This window comes from Lotus japonicus, chromosome 3 (genome assembly GCF_012489685.1).
Source record: "Lotus japonicus ecotype B-129 chromosome 3, LjGifu_v1.2".
In the NCBI taxonomy this organism is placed as follows: Eukaryota; Viridiplantae; Streptophyta; class Magnoliopsida; order Fabales; family Fabaceae; genus Lotus; species Lotus japonicus.
Window position 1 is genome coordinate 74092960 of NC_080043.1, and position 18894 is coordinate 74111853.

The following is an 18894-nucleotide window of genomic DNA, read 5'->3' on the forward strand; positions in this document are numbered from 1 at the left end:
AAATGAATTGATTTAATTTATTTTCATTAGACCTGTCTTAATTCTCCAAAAATCAATTTCAAAATTGAATGAAAATAACATATTCTATTTGAGGAATTGTCAAATCGATGACAAATTGAAGTATATACCACATAAATTTCCACATGTATTCTTCATTCCCCTCCAACACTTATGTCTCCTAACTCTTGCCACTTTTACTAAGTCTCTAGAACAAATTTTCATCTAATTTAAATATATTTTTCATAATTTTAAATAATATTAGGATTAAATATATGAAGTTTTTGTCAAACTTTGCAATTTGTGTGATACTCATTGTGATTTCTTTTGTTTGGTTGAATGCTCATCTTTTTTTGTATCTTAATTCATTAATACATGTCTAAATAATGAGATCAATATTCGTCGTGCAACGCAGGGGGTAAAAACGCTAGTAGTAGGTTCAAAGTAATTATAGATAACATTCCCAACATTCATTATTCAAGATCGCAAAGAGACTAAATAGCAAATATTATCAACTATCATAAGTATTTTTTTCTTAAATTTAAATAATAAATTAAATAATATTTAAAAACAAAATACTATATAACTTAAAATAAAATTAAAACTCAAAAGTTTACAAGAAAACAATCAAACATAACTCAATTGTCTTTCAAAGACCAAACACAACCAATAGTTTATTTCTTCTTCTTCTTCTTCCACAATAAAAATCCCAAAAAGATCACTTTTTTCTTCTTCTTTATCTTCTGTGTTTTCCCTCCCTCACTTTCTTCACGTAAAACAAACAAAGCCTTTGAATCAACAAAAATGCGATAAATTCTGACCAATCTCTTTTCCCCCATTATTGGAATACTGTAAATCAAACAAGTCTTGAACGGAACAGACGTGCCAAACAGTTACCTTCGTCTGCCTTCATCACTGTAAATTGAAGGTTTGCTGCAATGGCTTCTTCCACGAGATTGGCCACCCTCATAAGCTTCATTGCTTTCTCAACATATTTCTTTTTCATCATTTTCCAAGTTCCCATTTTTAGGTATTGTACCATTTCCCTTAAATCCCTATTTTGTAATGTGCCTCTTGTTTCAATTTTGTTTGTATCCAAAGACTGTGTTTATTTCTAATTTTTTTAATCTTTTGTCAGAAACAAGATTTCATCTTTCTTGAAATCAAATTATTTTGTATAGATTTTCACATGTTGGGGTTAATATAACTTCTTCCAATGTGTATCTTTTTCAGTTTTTGTGCATAGGTTTCTGATGTGTTGATTAAGCGCAATTCAATTCATAGAGCACCTCATTGTGTGTGTATATATATATATATATATATATATATATATATATATCAATGAACTAGCAAAAAGAGGTGCAATTATAAATTATGATATTAATTGGGTTCATGATTGCACTGCTTCTGATTCAGAGTCATAGTAATGATGTGTTGTTCCCCCCCTTTATTCCTGCAATAATTAGCCCCAAAAAGCTTGGAATAAAGTTTTGAAAGTATTTTGGGTTTCTCTTCTCTCTTTTGAATGGTTTCGTGTACTTTGGTTTGTTTGTTTTTTTGTTTTGGCGGAGGCTCAGTTGTATTTGCCTCTTTTGTGGGATTTTATGATTCTTTGTCGATAGGACTTGTATCTCGACGCATTCATCATTCAATAAATATCTTTTGCTTTAGAAAAAAAAGTTGGGAAATTATTGCTTTCAAATTGTATTTGCATTATAGTGATGGTACTCTCAAAGTGCCCATTTATTTCACAGGGTTCCATGCAGAATGGGAATATGTAAGACACCATTAGAAGTGACATCTTCTCAGTTAATTTCAAGTGAGGTCTTCCCTCTTTTCATAGTGAAGACTCTTCTCTACCCAGGTGCTTTTGTAAAGGCAATTTGCAAGCAGAAAAGCATCCCAACCTATGGAAATTTGCTCAAGTTGTACAAATTAAGTGCAAGAGCTATGTCTGCCACATCTGATCTCCAACACCTAGAGGTTGGTTAATGATTAGTTACTGAGAACAATGTCTCTACTAGTATTAATAAACACCCTGAAGGGCTTAGTTTTGGCACTCATTTTCATTTATGGTCCCTCTTGCAGGTTCTGGCTGGAAGCTATTTGGCTGTGGGAGGAGCAATAGCAGGTCTGATAAAACCAGGGAGAATGAGCCTTTTTGGAATACTACTTTTGATGTGGGGTCTGATTAGGGAACTCATTATGGGAAAATCTGGTATCCATATCTATCCAGCAATGTATATTGTGCTTGTCTTAGCATTCTTCTCCATTAGAAGGGATGTCAGAAAGATAATCCGTAGCTTCGACCTAAAGCACATTGTGAAGGCAAAACGTTTCTAAATGAAAGGTAAAATGAGGCTGGCATGGATGCATATATGGTGTATGTAATGTGCTAGGAGATGGTTCAATCTGACAGGTAGTTAGTAATAGTATTAGCACTTGTGCTCACTGTTTAAGGCAATTAGAACCACAGGAATATAAGACCTCCTAATTTTAGGCTAGCTAGTGGAGAATATGCAGCATGAATTTTATGCATTATGCTTGAATGAGAATTAGGTGTAGACTATATTTAGTTACCTGATTTTCATCTCTAAGTCCATTGTTGCTGTATAGAACAGGGATTTGACAAATTCTTTAGGAGCTACATAATGCAACTCATTTTGGACTTTCAATACTCTGATTGCATTTATGAAATCTATACAAAAAGAAAGGCGTTCTCCATAACCGAAATAGGCATGTAAAGAACGAGTTGTAGTCTTGTAGACATATATTGGCACCTTATTTTCTTTGTCAGAGTTTATTGATGTTCTGAGTAGAGTTTGCAGAATTTTTTAGGAAATTCGTAATGCAGCTTATATTGTACACTTTTGGAGTTCTGTCATGGACATTTATCATTACATCTGAACTAAAAGGAGGTGTTTATTTCCAAAACTCAAGTAGCAAATTCTGTATTTTCTTTGAGAGCTTAAAAGACCTATTTGATGTTTGTTTCATTGCTTTATTAAGCTTAAGAAATGATAATGCTTACCAGATTTTATTTCTACAAATGAAATTGGCTTCTCTGCACATTATAAGTAAAGGAAATTGCAGATCACCATGAAGTATGTTTTATGAATTTACACACGAATCTAAAGCGGTATGCATTTATGTTCATGCCAAAGTTTCCAAATGATGTCTCACTTTTATCACTCTTTTATCTCTTCAAGGTGATTATATAAATAACCATTCCTTGAATTTCAGTGGTGTGCTCTATTATAGTTGAAGATAATTGTCTGATGTTCTTCATGTTGTTGTAATTTGTGATCAGATCATTAGTATACGAGCTTTAACAACTTCATGCCATGCTCAAAATTTCCAAATGATTTCTCACTTTTATCACTCTTTTCTCTCTTCAAGGTGATTATATAAATAACCCTTCCTTGAATTTCAGTGGTGTGCTCTATTATAGTTGAAGATAATTGTCTGATGTTCTTCATGCTGTTGTAATTTGTGATCAGATCATTAGTATACGAGCTCTAACAACTTCATGCCGTGCTCAAATTTACATTTTTTTAGAATCATGACACTAGATTTGGATTTTGTGATGTAACTAGTATATAAGCCTGTGCTTTGCACGGTTAGTATGTGATCGGAATTTTTTTAAAACAACAGGTTTCTACATATATAATATAAAATATGACACATAAAAGAAATTTTCCAACACATGCCATTGCATTTTAATTAAAACAGTAACAATTGTCTAATGCATGATAAAAACCAAGAGATGCAAACCACATCGTGATGGGAAAAAATACAGGGCATCCTATTGGGTCTTAATGTGGATTAATACATCAATAACATCATTTTCACCGGTAAAGAAAAAGGTGAACACATCCCCTTCCTTCAATCCATGTGATGTGCAGAAGGCCCTCCAACCCCTACCAAACCTCGCGTATCTCCGATGTGGAATACGACAATCAACTTGCAGGCCAATGGGTCCTCTCATGAGCCAATTGTAGACTTGTCCGTCACGAAGATATTCATAAACATGTACAGGCAAGTTCTGCATGCATCAAAGCAACCTAATAAGATCCTTAATTAACAACTGAAAACGTAAAGCAAGTTGGTCACACCATACCAGCTGACTTGCAGAAGCTTGATTTGGTGATAGTCTGCAAGTGAAAAAACATGAATAACATATCCAGTTCGTTTCCTGGGGAGGTAAACCCATGAGGTTAAAACGACAACAACAAAAGTAATAGTTATTAAACCATCTAAATCTAAATCCTCTTAATATACTATCATGAATCAAGTCCAATGATAAATCATTTAAATATAAATCTCTCTTAATGGTTTGACTTGTAGTTTTCCTTATCTCCCTCTACTTCCAAATATTGGATATCCATTTATTCTTCTGACCAACATTAGTTGGTAATGTTGGTCAAGCTTACCCTGGCATAGGAAGGACAATGTCTTCAATTGTATAGCATCTTGAATCAACATCTTCAACATTCACAACCTGTCATATGAAGTTGATATAAAATTGAATGGAATCATTTCTACATTTGAGAAAAATGGTTCAACACAACTCTCTATTCATGAAATTTGATATAACATTGCACAATAGATTATTTATCATATTAATTGCACACGGAGCATGCTGATAATTTTAATGAACAGGGTTGCAGATGGAGAGGTAAACCCATGAGGTTAAAATGACAACAACAAAAGTAATAGTTATTAAACCATCTAAATCTAAATCCTCTTAATGTCATGTCATGAATCAAGTCCAATGATAAATCATTTAAATATAAATCTCTCTTAATGGTTTGACTTGTAGTTGTCTCAATCTCCCTCTACCTCCAAATATTGCATATCCATTTAGTCTACCTTCTTTATTGGTGCGTCTACAAACCATAGATCTTCTCAACACATATCCAAACCATCTTCTCTCTGAGAAACATCATATGAAGAGGACATACTCCTAAAGCAGCTACATTGGTTGCGCATATTAGCTTTCCTCAGTAATGGGCCAAAATGACAAGACTAACCTTGACATGACTATTTAAACCTTCATGAACATCTGCAAATACCTCGTCTTCATAAATAGAATCATGCCTACCACTGCAGTCGTCACATTCAGGTCCAATGAGCTCTCTAACATTTCCAGAAGGATTTTCTTTACAATATACTAAGTCTCCTAATACTACTTGTTCAGTTCCTGCACGTGGAAGAATCAAATTCAACTTAATAAATGAATATTTTGGATTCAACTACCACAATAATAATTCAAGGTAAGGAGAGTATATTGAATGAAGTAAGGATGTAAGGAGATGTAAGTGTAACATTAGAAGTTAATTGCCACATAAAGCAAGCAGATCTAGAAAACTATTGAAGATCACATTACCATATTTTTGCACCCTTGTACTTGCTGCATGGTTCCACAAATAGGTTTGGTAACTATGTACATACCTAAAAATACAGAAGCAATGGAATTATAAGATGAAGAAGATCAATATTATCCTTCAAATAAATAATCTCAAATAACATATCTATTTGTTTTCAATTTTTCATAGCACACTTGTCTTTGCACATCACAGTAAAAGATCACCAGATAGACAACTTATATAGCCCACTAAGAAACTTCATAGGAATTTCTTTCATATTTTCCTAGCTTTCAAATTTTATTTATTCATTTGTGTGTTGACTTCACTGTTTTGTATTAAAACACTACAACATTTTATCATAAAGCAAAATAACCTAATGTAAGCAAGCTCAATGAATTTACTGTGAACTCAAATGTGTACAAAGATTTCAAATAAAATTATGTCAAATTCAAACTCAGTATGGTGGGGCATGGGTAGGGTCGCCTCCTCAGCCACAACATTCAATTATATCTTTAGTTTGAAATGAAAAGAAAAAGAAAAGATCAATATAAAAGAGAAGTTAAATATGCAAAAGAAAACATTTGTGATTCTTTACGTAAGAAACAATTGAAATATAAGCACATAGGACAGTATCCAAATAAAAAGTATTCATTACACAACAACAGATGATGCTAGAAACTGATGAGAGAAATGAACTTTGGCATCACAATTTACATATATAATTATTCCAACTAAGAAAAATTACTACCAGTCACAATATAAACCCACTTTAGGCAAACATTTACTACACAACATATTAACCTCTTCAGATAATTATAACTCACATCATTCTCAAAGTCCGTGGAATAGCTTTCAGAGCCTGCAAGTAGTTTCCAAGACACTTTTTAAAACTTTGCAGATGCAGAGGATGTCAATAAAAATTTGGTTATGCACCATACATGGATGAACGGTAAACAATCTATTAATGTCACTCTCACATCAACTTAAAGGAATCACAATGCAGAAATAATTTTCATTTGAAACTAAGTAGGCAAGCGAGCAACAAAGTGTTTCTGCAGCCTCCATTTCGCGATACTTCCTTTTCTTTTAGACGCTGCATCGATGCTAAGCCTAACAGGTCTTCTTTCGCAGTTCATCGTCTTCCGGCTTCAAGCTCTTTTCTCCCTGTTGTTCTGATCTCGTAAAAAGAGGGACAAAAAGGGTTGAAAGAGGAAATGGCCAAAGATAAATGAGAAAAAAGGAGAAGGAGATCTTACCGCTCCTGATCTCACATCGGCCTCGTCACCAATGTGTTAGGGCTTCTAGCAAAGGGAGGTGAAACCAGTGATAGTCATGGAAAATAGCATTCATGTCTACTATTATTATTTGTTTGGATCAAAACCATATCCAATCCTACCCAAAAAAATCAAGATTAGTGATGAGAAAATGGATGTGAAGAAGCTGACCCACCTGGATTAGGCACAATTAGGTAAAAGCTGTCACCCCAAGGGCTAAGTGAAAAATTGAAATAAACCATTTTGGACCAGGCAAGTGTAAAGGAAACTAACCGAAAATTCCTCATGCACTTTCCAGCACTGATATATTCACAAGTGGTAGTAGTGGTTGTCCTTTTCTGTGGCTATTTTGTACTGCAGCCTTTTCTATGTGCTGAATCCTGCTTGTGATGGTAGAGCCTAACCAATTCCAATCATTATTTGGTAGCAAAGGTTGTTCCAATTTCCAAAGTTAACCTGCATTGGAAGAGCTTTTGTAGAATAAAAAGTGGACCAATGCATCAACATATACCCAAAATCATAGCATAATGATTTTTTGTTTTGTTTTTTGTAGCGAAAGATAGCACTATCTGAGCTAAGATTTGGTGGTCTAATATGAGATAATGATACTTTGTTGGCTTGGTATTAATCTAGATGAAGGTGTGTAATACAAATTGCATCAGATACAACAAATTTAAGCTTCTAGAATTGCACTTGATTAGATAAATATGGATGTGAAGAAGCTGACCCACCTAGATCAAAGTCCCTTGAATGTTAAGCACATACAAATCTTCCCCGAGCTTTTATCCAACAAAACTTTCTGCAAAAAAAAAAAACCATATATTCAAACATCAATTCTTCCATGACAGATCAAAATAAAGAAAAAGGAAACATTATCGTTTATTGAGGCCACTCAATTCATACCATGACAGATAAAAAACACACTCCCATATTTAAAGACATTTTCAACCATGAAAAATAATGAAAATTTCAAAATGGAATGGATGGCAGTCAAAGAAATAGAATATAGAAACCTCACCATTGAGGAATTCAATGTACCATGATAAGCATTTTCTGTCTACAGTTCAGAGAATCATGTGATGATAAAATAAACCAGTATCTTGAGTATAGAAAGTTGAAATCCAAGTACCATATAGATATTCACCTTGTGTATATTCTCTACCATCAAGAGTAAAAAGAGGTGAGACTAATACAGGTATATTTAGAACCTTCATTGACAGGTAAGAGTTTATCGATCTGCAATGTTCTATTACAATGCTTTCAATCTGAGCATCTCGATCATATGGAAAAGCCCTGCAAAATTAGAACGAAAGAAATCAGAAAGGTTGACAAAAATGGATTGTTCAACAACGAAGAGGGCATTACAATTCATGGGAAGGTTTCACAATTCACCATCTTCCATCTTCAAGCCCTTTTTTTCTCTCTTGTTCCGATCTCTGAAAAATAAGAACAAACAGGGTTGAAAGAAATAAATAACCAAAGATAAATGTGCAAAAGAGAGGAGGAATAAACCCAAATCTGATACAAACAAAACTTGCAAACCTCCAACTCCAAGTAACACAGTGAAGGTCTCTGGTGAAAAGAATGAGCTGATCTACGAAAACAAAGAGGATGAACAACAACAAAAATGATTGAAAGAATAAAATGGTCAAAAAGGAGGAGGAGGAGAAGATCTTACCGATGGATTTTTTGGAAGCACCGTTTATGATCTGGCGCCACCGAGGAGAATGGCAGCGGGTTCAAACCGGAGAGAAGGGAATGAAGCGCGTCTTTGAAGTGAAATGCCGCTCACTGAAGGGGCTTTCCGGTGGGAGATTGTAGCCGTTGATTGATCCACTCCATTATCACTTGCGCCGGTTGGAGCTGGTTGGTGTCGAAGCAATCAGCGGTGCGGATGAGATCTAAGCCGTTGATGTTGTTATTGCGGTGGTTGTCGATGGTGGGTGGTTGAAGTTGTAACCGTACATGTCGCCGGTGACGGTGAGTTCTGCAGGTTGATCGAAGGGAGTGAAGTCGGTGACAGGGGGAAAACGTCATGGAAAACAGCATCCATTTCTACGAAATGACTCGATTTGTAGTGAAACGCCGTCGAAAACATGGGTACAACCAATATATTTGAAACTTGAAATTGAAATCCTTCCCCAACATATGTACGAGCGAGACCCGTAATGGACAGTGAGCAATTATGTGGGCAAGGCAGTGGGGAAATCAGATATTAACGTGTTATGCTAAGCTGAAGACTAAAAGGACATGAAATTGAAATGTTCCAATAAATCGACACGTGGAAGGGTGCTTAGAAGTTGACACCTCGGATTTTTGTCGTCCTTAAGCACTTGTGCTTTGTATCTAGTATAGATGTACATATATCAAAAGTGTTATTGTTATTTATGATGGGACAAAATAGAAAACAATTATCAAAAGCTTAAATGACGACTTTTTTACCTTGGTAGTGTAAATTTGGAGTTTATTTACCAATTTGGTGCAACTTTTAAAATATTTACAGAACTAGTGTAAATCGCCACTACCATCGGCGATATATATCTTTTTTTTTCTTCACGTTTTAGAGATATCGCCAACAACTCTGACGATATATATTTTTTTTCTAGTATCGCCATTAGGACTGACGTTAACCAAATATTATATATAATTTCTTTTAGTGTCGCCATTATAATTGACGATTTTGAATTTTTTTAGTGTCGCCAGTAGGATTGGCGATGTCTTTTTTTTTTTTTTTTAAACTATATAATGCTTATAGTACTGGCGTTCCTTTTTTTGGTTCACTTTGATGTAGTTATTAGTTAATAGTTATATTTTTAAAACCTAAATATATATATATAGTTAAAATATATACATAGTTAAATAGCAACACATTAAATATATTAAATGTATGCATGTAAGAAAAAAAACATGCATGTATTCATGTGTCTAGTATTAAAAAAAAAGAATTCATTGCTTAAGACAAAAAAAACAAGAGACATCGCCAATGGTAATGAAGTTTTCTTAAAAAAAAATTAAAATCGCCACTCATGATGGCGATACAATTTTTTTTTAATATATGTATAATCTTAACGCCAACCCTAATGGCGATACAAAAAAAACCGAACATCGCCAAATCCATTGGCGATTTCTCTAAAACCTGAAGAAAAGAAAAAATAGATATCGCCATCAGCCATGACGATTTACACTAGTCTCGTAAATATTTTAAAAGTTGCACTAGATTAATAAATAAATTCTAAATATACACTACCAAAGTAAAAAAGTCTTAAATGACATGAAATGTTATCTTCTCATTACTATTATTTTGTCAAGATAGATTAGACTAAGTGTTAAACTCAAGACAAACAACACTTAGGGGTATCAAAACCATCATAAAAGCAATACAACAAAGTACCGCAAATGCACAATACAATCCCAACTTGTTTGCTCTAAATCACTTAAACATTATAAACCTGAAAAGAAAAAATTGAAATAAAAATTCACATCACCACCAGCAAGGAGCTCCAAACCTCCGGATTCCAATTTCAACATATTTTTAAAAGAGAAAAAAATCATATTCCAGTACAAATTTGACTTTTATTATTGTAAATAAACTCAAATAATTAATTTCTCCTTTACATGAAATCTCTAAAAGAGACTAACTTTTTTAAGTTAAATTTTTTATTTTTATTTCAAGCTTACACAGTTACACGGAACTGACCCATTGACTTACTATCAAACATCCATAGTTCATCATTTTCTGATTTTTCTCTATCAATTTTTTGGATGAGCCTCACCCATTTAAAATGAATTTTCAAGTATCGAATGAATTAATTCCATAACTGCCAGATTGAAAATGTCTTGGAAAAAAAATCAGAATCATTATCTTAATAAATAAATATTTTATTATATATATATATATATATATATATATGTAAACAATTCAACTTTACTTCTTTTGTCATTGAAAGTGACTCAAAAGTTGCTGTGGGATGGGTTCAGAATAGTGGGAGAAGACCTTGGCGACTTTATCAGTTACTTTGCAGAATTGATTGTTTGATTCCAGTAGTAAATTGCTTAGGGGTTCAACATATCCTTAGAGAGGGAAATGAGGAGGCCGATTTTCTGGCAAAGAGTGGGAGGGATGGGAGGTTAGCACTCTGGCAGGTTAATGATGCAACTGCAGCTGAATGATGACTGAGGAGATGCTTTGTCTGATGTAGAGGTTTTGAACATATTCTGAATTGCTGTTAGTATGGAGACTGTTTAAGCTATATTTGGGGCTATGTATAATGTATATGCTGATTTTGGTGACAGTTTGCTGGTGTACGTGAAGATTTTGATTATGCCTTAAACATATACTATGGTTCACGTGTTGGTGATTCTTTTGGCATTGATGTGTCCTGCAGAATTGTCAATCTCTAGTGCTGGAAGATGTCTGGGACTAAGTTTGGTTTGCAAGTTTCTGATAGAAATTGAGTGGGCTGTACGGCATGTGACTAATGGTCCTTGTGTCTTATTTATGTATTTTCATGGATTATATGGACAAAGTTTTCAAGGGAGGGGTATTGTAATTCTTGGTGGGGGTTGGCTCTATAGGTGTGTTGTACTCTTTTTCCTTTCTTAGTTTTTTATCCCAATTGAGTTTTTCCTAGGGAAGGTTTTGATGAGGCACACACTCTAGTCTCTAAGAGTCTAGGGGTTTTCCATGTAAGGTGTTTTCAGCATGTGCAGATTTTCATATGCTCTCTTTATTAATAAATTATCATTTTGCTGTAAAAAAAAATATTTTATTATTATATTTCTCTCAATTTCATCAATCTTTTTTTTTTTTTGAAACTTCATCAATCCTTTTACCGTTTTACTTGAAGGGAAAGAAGAACATGGGAAAATTGTTGTGTTATTGTGTAATAGTGTAATACCAATGGCTGCTGCTACCTAACCTGGCTGCTCTTAAACGTCGTCGTTTAAACCCAATATATAACCCAAAAAGATGACCACAACGCCCCTGACAGAAGCAGAGTGAGCAAGAGCTGAAACAATGGCGTCGTTCTCCGCCGCAACCGTTCCTCAAAACCTCACCTTCTCTTCCTCTAACAAACTCTCATTCTCTCTTCCACCTTCTTCTTCATCTTCATCTCACTTCCTCTCATTCCCCACTTCTCAACCAACCCTAACCACTCGCCTTATCACCTCTCACCAAACCCCACGCGCCCACGCTCCTCCTTCCGCCTCCGCCGCCGAATCCTCAACCTCATCCTTCCACGGCCTCTGCTACGTCGTCGGCGACAACATCGACACCGACCAGATCATCCCCGCCGAGTATCTCACCCTCGTCCCTTCCAACCCCGACGAGTACCAGAAGCTCGGCTCCTACGCCCTCATCGGCCTCCCCGCCTCCTACCCCGCCCGATTCGTCCAACCGGGAGAGACCAAGACCAAATACTCCGTCCTCATCGCCGGTGCCAATTTCGGCTGCGGCTCCTCCCGCGAGCATGCGCCTGTTGCGCTCGGAGCCTCCGGTGCTGCCGCTGTGGTGGCGGAGTCATATGCGAGGATCTTCTTCCGGAACTCGGTGGCGACTGGTGAGGTGTACCCGCTGGAGTCGGAGGGAAGGCTGTGTGAGGAGTGTAGCACTGGTGATGTGGTGACGATTGAGCTTGCGGAGAGCCGTTTGATTAATCACACCACCGGGAAGGAGTACAGTTTGAAGCCGATCGGCGACGCCGGTCCGGTTATTGAGGCCGGTGGCATCTTTGCCTATGCCAGGAAAACTGGCATGATTCCCACTCGTTGAGGTATTTCTCTCTTTTCTTCATTCTTTGTTTCATGTGTTTGTTTGCTATTTGTGAATATTCAACTACTTGGTTATGCTTGTAGAGAGATAGGTCTTTTTACAGGTAGAAGAATACTCAAGTATAGGCATAGCAAAAGGTTTAGTGGTAGCACTAGTAGTAGTATTATCATTCTTAAGTGAGTGGAATTGGAAATGTGATGGAAGAGAAAGTGAGTGGAATTGGAAATTTGATGGAAGAGAAAGTGAGTGTGTGAATATACAAATGTTGTTATTTTACATGTGTTAAGGCTTGTGGGTATGTTCTCCTATGAGAAGAATAGGGATGATCAACTTACTTTACTGCAAACCTTAACTGTAAATAATGGATAAAACTTGTAATTGAAGTCAGGGTCAAATTAACTACAAAGTTTTTAAACTTTGCGAAGTTAACACATAGAAGAATTGGAACCTTTCATATCTTTCTAGGATTGTATGGAGAATACCATAAGGAAACAAACAGAATATAGGCTAATCATTGAATTAGCTAAGACCCAGTGGATCAGCTAAGACCATTCGGACATTTGCTTGATTCATCTTAATTCACATATTAACCTGTTAAATTTAGTCTAGATATTTCGTAGCCTTCGAGGTGATAGCAGTTCTACAATTTTGCATTATTCTTCATATTGTGTGTGTGAGAACCAAGTAAGGATTGCATGAATTGTCTGAACTTAAATTCTTGGTAGTGTAGGAGACAGTTGGGAGGATCCATATAAAATCCTTAAAAGTGTTACTGTCTTTCAGGAAACTATGAAGTTATGTCAGATTTCTCCCACCACACTACTAGTCATCCTAATCTAAGAAGGAAAATCAGAGTAGAAAAGAATAGGCTAACTTTCTAGATTAATAGTTCTCACTTTTTATTGATTATGGATCTGGACTCGTGCATTTGATTACCGTGAGATCTGATGCGGTGGCAGGCAGAAATTTAAATGGAAACTAGATGTACAATTCAGACTACAATATTTATCAGGACAGACATTTTTGAGACTTTGTTTTGTGGAGCTGTGATAAACCATATTTTAATTGCCTTGTGTTAGGCATATGTATGATAATCTCTTTAAGTTTCTGTATAGAACTTTAATCATGAATAAGCTTTATTATTTACATAATCCAAGTCTCTGATGAGTTAGGAATTAGGATTTGCAGAATTTGTTGTTTTTTTAGCTGGTTTTTGGCGGTGTAGTCAGATCCAGCCGCTTTTTTATTAGTGGATCTCCTCATTTGAAGCATGTATTTTCTTGGGCAATTGATATGTAATGTAAGTTAAGACATTGATTGACAAATGGAAAACAGCTTGGAGTCAGATAGGGGTGTCCAAGACTAACTTCTGAGTTTATTCTATTAGGTGATTATAAATGTGCAACATTACATCTATAGATTGTCTTATATAACATTTTAAAGATGAACAGATGCTGTTGATGTTCTCTTGAGGTTTTGTTGTTTGAATTGTTGTCTGTGTTTCTAACATCAGTGTCCGTATCCATTGGAATGGAAAACTTTTACCTTCCAGAAGATCACGTTGACTTGTAGCAGTAGAGATTTGGGAAGGCTGACTAGGACTGTTCTTCACACTCCTGGAACCTCAAATCATTCATGGATATGTTGGAATTGTGTTGCCTCTGGCAGCTACTAGCAATTATGTTATTATTGAAGTATCTGCAATATACTGCCTCTTCAATTATGATTCTCTGGTTAGGCAATTTTTGAAATCAGTACTGTAATTTGGCTTCAGAATTGTCAAAATTTAGGAACATTTAGATACATTTTGCATGAGCAAGATCTTTATATATTCTCCTTTGTAATCTTTTGCAAGTAGCAAGTTTTTGAACTTTTTATAAACGATGTTTACTTGAGTGTTTATATTCTTCGTTTAAAATATGTTTTGCTTTGAATGGAGTCTTCTATGGTTTTTTCACAGCCCGTTAAACGCCACAGGACCACCAACAAGGCATCTAAATGACGGTGAGGGCATGACTAATACAAGGATGCCATTCAAAGATAAGGGGGTAGGGCTGACAAAAAAACAGATAAGGTGGTAGGAAAGAAAAGCCATGGCTCCCTAGGTTTTACACTCTTGTCTGTGTGTCTGTCAAGTGGATGTTTGGGTGGATGTGGACTCCGATACATTGAATATTTTTGTTATGGTTTACTTTTGCATGCTTCATAGGTTACAGAAATTTCATAAAACTAGATGTTGTGAAACCATTTCATAGAGAAGTTCATTGATATCCTTTTTTATAAAGAAAATTGAATTCAATTCTTGAATAATCGACGTCACTTCTCCTTCTATTGTAACAAAAGATTACTTCTTTCATATATAAATCTACTCAATTCAGAAGGTAAGAACTTGCATTTGTATCTCAATTTCAACTCGAACATGGTTTTGATTCATATTCCATGTTATAAGAAATATTTATGATCTGAAAATAGGAAAAAAAATGGATTCCTTGTTTTGAAAAAATCCTTAAAAAATGACAAATGTAGAGAACCCAACATTTCAATGAGATAGTGATTTTTCAATTCTCTCAATATGGAATCTATTGCAACATATATACCATGGTTTCTTACATCAACAAGGTACAAAATATTAATTTTTATATTTTTTGATACTTTTTCAACTAATGCTAAGTAGCATCAAAAAAATTATATCCATCTCATGATATTTTTCATGGATTAGATATATCTTGACGAAACCTTAAAAACAAAAATTGTGTATTTTAAAATGGATTAAAGTAACTTTTTAATCTAATCATTACGTTTTAAAAGTAACTATTCAATTGATACTGTGATAAAAAAAAATTATAAGCATATTGTTCGTAATGTTGGTAAATTAATCCTATCTTAGAATTCGAATCCTGCCTTCACCATTCATCTCACCTAATTTTTATGTCCTCTAACTCTTACCACTTGAGTTATCTCTCAGGGACAAATGAAAGCGCAAAACTACTCAAGCCAGGCTATACTTATTTATGTCATATCTATGTACCTATGTGCTTATTTACTTAAAAACAATTAAAATTTCTGAAAACGAGTGCGAGTAAATAATAAATATTTCTAAAATATTTATCCAATTTTTGAACTTAAACCATTTTTTCAATTTTTGTTACCCTCTAAGCCAGTAAGCCTGCAATTTTTTTATCCGATGATTTGCGAAAGAGAAGTGTCCAGGTAGTTTCACAGTGGAGTGAGACAAGAGACAGACGCGTAAATTCAGATGACAATCTTTGCACATGAACTCAGTTTGGTTCTTCTTGCACATGGGGTTCATCACACACAAGAAAACAACTCTTACAGCTTAACAAAACATGAATTGCAACAGATAGATCATGTTCCAGATTAAGGTACACACACATTCACTCTTCAATGAAGTAGTACTATTACAATTCCCAATTCCAAACTTTTGACATGTTCAAAGCAATCTTAACACCGTCTTTCCAGACATCATGTTATTTCAACCCACCTAGAAACCCGTGCAAGACAACCAAATCATCAATTGTTGTAACTGCATGTGAAAGTGGCGAATTTCCCACCCCTTTGGTCACTCTACCCAATAGCGTGGGTGTAATTGGAGGGGTTTCAGTGAATGCCACTTTGAAATTTCTAAGAAAACTTGTGGAATTCAGTTCTGAAGATGGAGGAAATGCACCTCCTTTTGTGATTTGTTCTGATCCTCTGTTGAGTAAGGAGCTTTTGTCTTATGAAAGAAGCTATCTTGTTTCAAGCACAAGTGAAGTTGAAGGTTTGAAATTGGACACTTCCTCAATTGTGCAGAGTTTGATGAGTAAAAGGGGGTTTCTTGAGTGTTCCGGGGCGCGTTGCGTTGTGATGCCTTGCCATGTTTCGCATTCTTGGTATGAAGAGGTGTCTAAGGGATGTTCTGTTCCTTTTCTTCACATGGCAGAGTGTGTTGCAAGGAGACTGAAGGATGCTAAGTTAAAGCCGCTTGAAGCTGGTAATCCCTTGCGGATCGGAGTGCTCGCGACTAACGCGACTCTAGCAGCCGGGTTTTATCAGGAGAAGCTTCAGAATGAAGTAATTTTTCTCCCAGTAGTGATGTTTTTCTGAATAGCTTTTTGTGTTAACTGTGATCAGCATATCTGAAAACTTGAGAAAAGAAAAGTAGATTCTCTGAGAAGTTGAGAAGTGCCCCCACTTTAAAGACTTGCTTTTCCACTGTAATGTTACTTTTATGGTACTCTCATCATGTTAGCAGACCTCTATAAACTTCAATTTTAAAATTTGTAGATTTCTGCTTGGTTGCTTATGAGTTATGAGAAATTGAAGAACGGCATCCGGTTTACATGAGTTTGAACAGATTGGTACATGTATTATTATCATTACAATATAAAATTGAAGTTCCAACTTCCAATGCAGTTCATATTCTCTTACCAAAAATGAAATGGATAGGGTAGCTACTATATTAAGGGGATGTGTGATAGACTACATTATAGGTGCTTTTGTTTTGGTATAATTGCCCAAGAGTTCAATTTAGGGGCACTTGAAAATTGAATTTTTATCAAACATGCCAAGTTTAATCAATGTTTTAGCAATTCCAAACCTTTCAATCTCTTGATTTGTGTTCTTTACTGGGAACTAACGTTTATGCCCTATAGTATGGAAACAATATATACTACTATTTATGTTCTTAACTTCATTGCACAAGTGCCAACAGTATTGTCATATGCCAAACCCTGGATTCTTGGGACAAGGTGTTTGAGTCTTGTTTTCTGATACCTCGGCTATTTCCCTATTATCTTTATTTTGGAGTTTGGAATAAGGTTGGGTTGAACCTTTGATCAAGTACTTTCCACTCTCCAAAGAGACATGATTCCACTTGAATCAAGGCTAAATCATTATCAAACTATAGCTACATCTGTTCATTGTTATGAATAACCATTGGCATCTGTAAATGTTTATAGTGGAATTTGTAAGCCAAACATGTGCATGTGGAAGATTTTATTAACACAGCCCTGCAGTTGTAATTCATATGTAGATCATATAAATTTCTTGGCGAAATTTCTTCTTTTGATTATTTCTCTTATTCCTTGACTTTCCTGCAATGCTTACTTCTGCATCATCATTTTGTGTATTTTCAGTTTTTCACTATCTTGGTCCATTTCGGCATTCTCATGTTAACATCTATACGGAGTTCTGTTCATCATTTTTGTCTAAATAATACAATCCACGTGGCCTTATTTATTCCACATAAGCAAGACCATGTTGAATTGTGGTGGCAAGGATGTAGAGATGTGAATAGTTATTTAACTTCTTTACTTTACATGTAGGGGTTCGAGGTTGTGCTGCCTGATAGAGCAACTATGGAGCATACAGTGATACCTGCTATAGAAGCTTTGGACAGAAAAGACATGGAAGGGGCATGCAATCTATTTAGAATTGCGCTTCAAGTTCTTCTGGTAAGAGCCGTGAACTCTGTTATCCTTGCTTCTGATGATATGCGGGATCTCTTGCCCAAAGATGATCCTCTTCTTAAGAAATGCATTGATCCAATGGACGCCTTAGCCTGGTCAACTATCAAATGGGCAAGATCTTCTGAAGATAATACATTGCAATAGAAAATGAGTATTATGGTTCTTGCATCAATTATCTTCTTCTGTAGTGTCTTTGGTATAGTGTGTCTCATTAAAGCAATCATTTGTATTCACTAATGGAATTCATTTCCCTCATTTATCATTCAAAATATTACTTATTTTTCTTCATATAAGAGAAATAAATGACTATAAAGGAAAATAATGGAATGGGTTCTAACTTGGGAAGGGAGAGGAACCCAAAAGAAAACATGTCTAATCAGTGAAAATGTCCCTTATTGGAAAGAAGAATCACAGATTTTCAACTTCAGAATTGATAGGCTAATCAGAGTTTTAGGAGATAATATTTCATAATCAGCTCCATTACCAAACTGCATCCAACTAGGAAGACATCTTGGGACCCCTAGCTGATAAGTCATGTAGCCTTTAACAAAATATTAATAATAATATTGACCCCAAAGAATTTATATTAATAAAAGAAGGGCCATGTATCTTATATATAATCTAGATTTGGAGAGACATCTCCAACAGAAAGGTTGCCTGAAAAGAATTGGAGACACTTCACTAACATAAAGCTTGCCTGAAAGGAAGACAAGAGTCCTACATAAAAGCAGATAGAGTTTTGGAGTCTTGGGTTTTATCTTTTGAATCCACAATGCACTTCCTTTTTGAATGTGTACTTTACATTCAGTGAAAGGAATCCAATGTGATTGTGTGTCAAATATGCTCACTATGCCAGTGATGTCAGGGAATCCACAATGCATATTTGTAGTTAACTATTATAAAATATGATCAACTTAATAATTACATTGCTAAATGTTCATTCAAAGTTATGTCAAAATGTTCTTTTGGCCAACCTAAAGGTTTTAAAAGTTGTTCCTTGTTAGATTGCT

At 35.2% G+C, this 18894-nt stretch overlaps 3 protein-coding genes across 7 annotated transcripts; all 3 read left to right on the forward strand.

Moving 5' to 3' along the window:
* The first annotated feature begins 663 nt into the window (after nucleotides 1-663).
* On the forward strand, nucleotides 664-3090 carry LOC130742599 (uncharacterized). The gene is made up of 3 exons (XM_057594694.1): nucleotides 664-1027; nucleotides 1752-1980; nucleotides 2086-3090. The coding sequence occupies exons 1-3, from the start codon at nucleotides 936-938 to the stop codon at nucleotides 2338-2340; spliced, it is 576 nt and encodes a 191-aa protein (XP_057450677.1). The 5' UTR covers nucleotides 664-935; the 3' UTR covers nucleotides 2341-3090.
* Nucleotides 3091-11608: 8518 nt separating this feature from the next.
* On the forward strand, nucleotides 11609-14797 carry LOC130745825 (3-isopropylmalate dehydratase small subunit 1-like). 4 transcript variants are annotated; one of them, XM_057598216.1, is made up of 2 exons: nucleotides 11609-12414; nucleotides 14374-14797. In XM_057598216.1, exon 1 carries the CDS (start codon nucleotides 11658-11660, stop codon nucleotides 12411-12413), a length of 756 nt encoding a protein of 251 aa, XP_057454199.1. In that variant the 5' UTR covers nucleotides 11609-11657; the 3' UTR covers nucleotide 12414; nucleotides 14374-14797. The 4 variants fall into 4 exon arrangements, with proteins under 4 accessions (XP_057454199.1, XP_057454197.1, XP_057454196.1 ...); XM_057598214.1 differs by lacking the exon at nucleotides 14374-14797 and adding an exon at nucleotides 13927-14315; XM_057598213.1 differs by lacking the exon at nucleotides 14374-14797 and adding an exon at nucleotides 13966-14315.
* Nucleotides 14798-15601: 804 nt separating this feature from the next.
* LOC130745826 (uncharacterized) lies at nucleotides 15602-18172 on the forward strand. Of its 2 annotated transcripts, XM_057598219.1 has the most exons (3): nucleotides 15626-15796; nucleotides 15894-16487; nucleotides 17741-18172. In XM_057598219.1, the coding sequence occupies exons 1-3, from the start codon at nucleotides 15782-15784 to the stop codon at nucleotides 18026-18028; spliced, it is 897 nt and encodes a 298-aa protein (XP_057454202.1). In that variant the 5' UTR covers nucleotides 15626-15781; the 3' UTR covers nucleotides 18029-18172. The 2 variants fall into 2 exon arrangements, with proteins under 2 accessions (XP_057454200.1, XP_057454202.1); XM_057598217.1 differs by having other exon boundaries at nucleotides 15602-16487.
* The last annotated feature ends 722 nt before the right edge of the window (nucleotides 18173-18894 follow it).

What these genes read in the sequence shown, in the direction of transcription:
- LOC130742599 (XM_057594694.1), top strand. Translation starts at nt 936, where the DNA reads ATGGCTTCTTCCACGAGATTGGCCACCCTCATAAGCTTCATTGCTTTC. An exon ending in TTCCAAGTTCCCATTTTTAG is followed by an intron (nt 1,028 to 1,751) that starts GTATTGTACCAT and finishes TTTATTTCACAG; the next exon opens with GGTTCCATGCAGAATGGGAA. An exon ending in CTGATCTCCAACACCTAGAG is followed by an intron (nt 1,981 to 2,085) that starts GTTGGTTAATGA and finishes TCCCTCTTGCAG; the next exon opens with GTTCTGGCTGGAAGCTATTT.
- LOC130745825 (XM_057598216.1), top strand. Translation starts at nt 11,658, where the DNA reads ATGGCGTCGTTCTCCGCCGCAACCGTTCCTCAAAACCTCACCTTCTCT.
- LOC130745826 (XM_057598217.1), top strand. Translation starts at nt 15,861, where the DNA reads ATGTTCAAAGCAATCTTAACACCGTCTTTCCAGACATCATGTTATTTC. An exon ending in AGGAGAAGCTTCAGAATGAA is followed by an intron (nt 16,488 to 17,740) that starts GTAATTTTTCTC and finishes CTTTACATGTAG; the next exon opens with GGGTTCGAGGTTGTGCTGCC.